Source organism: Oratosquilla oratoria, chromosome 32 (genome assembly GCF_046742065.1).
Source record: "Oratosquilla oratoria isolate Oo_2021 chromosome 32, ASM4674206v1, whole genome shotgun sequence".
NCBI lineage: Eukaryota > Metazoa > Arthropoda > Malacostraca > Stomatopoda > Squillidae > Oratosquilla > Oratosquilla oratoria.
The window spans coordinates 15,083,787-15,086,286 of record NC_134808.1 but is presented as its reverse complement, the minus strand read 5'-3'; the positions used below and the strand labels follow the sequence as shown (position 1 = coordinate 15,086,286).

Here is a 2,500-nt window from a genome sequence, read left to right as displayed (position 1 = left end):
GTCCGTCCGTCTGTCTGTCCGTCCATATGTGTCCCTCTGTCTGTCCGTCCATATGTGTCCGTCTGCCTGTCTGTCTGTCTGTCTGTCTGTCTGTCTGTCTGTCTGTCTGTCTGTTCCTCTCTCTCTCTCTCTCTCTCTCTCTCTCTCTGTTGGATTACTTGTCTGTCTCCGATACACAGCCGAGGAGACTCATCCGCTCATGTGTGTATACATACACATTTACATACGTACTCAAGAGACATGACAGACACACGCTATGTGCAAATAACAAGTACGATTTTACATACACACAAACACTTGTATTAATCTACACGCGCGCGAACTCACGCACGCAAAAGCGCACGCAAAAGAGCGCAGTCCTCCCCGGTGCACGCACGCAAACGCGGCCCTACAAAGCCGTGTAGGCTGTAATGGTCACCGGGACCTGGTAGGAAGCATCTGTGGCGATCTTGGAAACTCGAATTCTCTGTTTGAATCTTGCCATTTTAGACTGTTAGGGTTTGTTTTGCTCACAATATGCAAGAGCCGGCCGTGATTAAATTTTGGAGCACGTGTATATAATGTCAAATTGTTTCGATATTGTAGGAAAAGTGTATTCAGTGTCATCTTATGGACACTGATTCTCTTCCTCCCCCCCCCCCTCTCTCTCTCTCTCTCTCTTTCTCTTTCTCTCTGTCCGTCTGTCTGTCTGTCTCACGCATTCGTTTTCTGTTTCCGTCTCCGCTTCTGTCTCAGCCTCTGTCGCGGTCACTCGCCCGCTCGCTTTCGCACTCTGTCAGGTTGTCTGCCTGTCTGTCTATTTTGTCTATCGTTCTGGGCCATTTTCTATATATATATAGTATGTATATGGACGTATAACTATTGTTATCACCATCTCATTGGACCCAGTAACGTATAAATGCTCCTTTAATTCTTCTCTTCCATCTCTCTTTCTCTGTCTTCTCTTCCCCCCCCCCCCACCACCACCACTCTCCCTCCTCTCTTCCGCTCCCAACTTCCTTTAGGGCCGAAGCCTCTGGACATGACACGTTGGGAATACAAGATGGCTGAGGGAAACAACGTCTGCAAGCCTACCCACCAGATGGCTCCCCAGCACAGAGGTTCATCTTAATATATTAAACAACATTTTCAATCTGTCTTATTAATTAAGCATGACCTATAATTAGTATAATTTAACGAAATCCAAATAAAAATAAAATACTTGTATTCATTAAAGTTAATTTGTTAATTACAACAATTATAGATAAGTAATGTTAATGGATTGAGTCATTAGAATAAGTTTATAACTTTGATTAATAAACTAAAGTTTGAAAAAAAAAATGAAAATTCGTTTGCTAAAGTCACCCGTAGAAATTTTCCATTCTCTAAAAAACTTTTTTCTATCCGTTCATACGTTCTCTCTTACGATGGATCTTTGTGGATGTTTATTTTGACTATTGTGTTTCCTTAGACGGATATGTATTGCCTTCATATATACATATGAGTTTCGTTATAGATAAGGGAAAGCAATTTAATTATGTCGGGCTTATTGATCCCATCCTATCCAGACAACATGGCTGACATGCGCACGCAACAACGAACCAAACAAATTGTCGTTTAAATCAAGAATTGAATTTGCATATGGAAATCTCAGAAACTCCTATATGACGTCTATAGATATTATTATGATATTATTATATTATTCTAACATCAAAATATTGCTGAAATTAAACTTTAAAAAGTCGATAAAACTGCATTTTTCCTCCGCGATTGCGCTCCCCGCCAATATTGCCGATTTTTTCGTTGACGAACCAGTCTTTCCACGTCGTTCCACAGCTGTCGGTCCTGCCTGCAAGCACACAGTCCCCCAGGTGGCTTATTACCTCACAAGTCCCGTAGCCATAACTGAATATAATGCTAAGAACGCTTCCGAGCATTTGTCGAAGGAATAATTCTCCCGCGGTTCGCCTCCGAAAACGCCAAATTTTCACGAAGAGACAAAATGAAGTGTGAAGCCGCTTTCAGGGGGTCGCGCCAACAATGGCTTGCATTTTGCACCGCTCTCAAGGGTAATAATAACATTTCTTTTGCATGAATTTATTTTGCATGACTCATTGTATATATTTTTGTAGACTCATTTTCAATGTCCTACATTCTTTAATTATGCATGATTGCTATGCTAATGCACAACATACATTACATAATGTAACGCTATCAGTAATGCATGCTGCTGCTCTCAGGTAACGCAGTACCCTAACGTTCGTCGCAAGTCCTCAGTCGTATTGATCTTATCCGCAGCTTCACCTAGGTACATGTACTCTGGTAAACAATCTGTGCTAACCAGCCAGCTGTGATGGATTACGTGTTTGAGTGGCCAGGCTGCCTTGCATGAAGTGTGCCTTTGAAAGCAGGCAAGCAAGTCGCTTCCGAGCGGGCAGTGGCCGGCGCGCGAAAAGGAGACGAAGACGACGCGACGACGACGACGACGCTCAGCGTCGAGGCACGACTACGCAAGGAGAAT

General features: G+C 43.0%; 1 protein-coding gene across 4 annotated transcripts in view; it reads left to right on the top strand.

Moving 5' to 3' along the window:
* Nucleotides 1–1,795: 1,795 nt before the first annotated feature.
* Nucleotides 1,796–2,500, top strand: part of LOC143017624 (uncharacterized) — a 449,587-nt gene continuing 448,882 nt past the window's right edge. For all 4 annotated transcript variants that reach the window (XM_076172411.1, XM_076172410.1, XM_076172409.1 and 1 more), the window contains exon 1: nt 1,796–2,048. In XM_076172411.1, the coding sequence (XP_076028526.1) occupies nt 1,982–2,048 (67 nt within the window). In that variant the 5' untranslated portion in view covers nt 1,796–1,981. The remainder of the gene's footprint in view (nt 2,049–2,500) is intronic.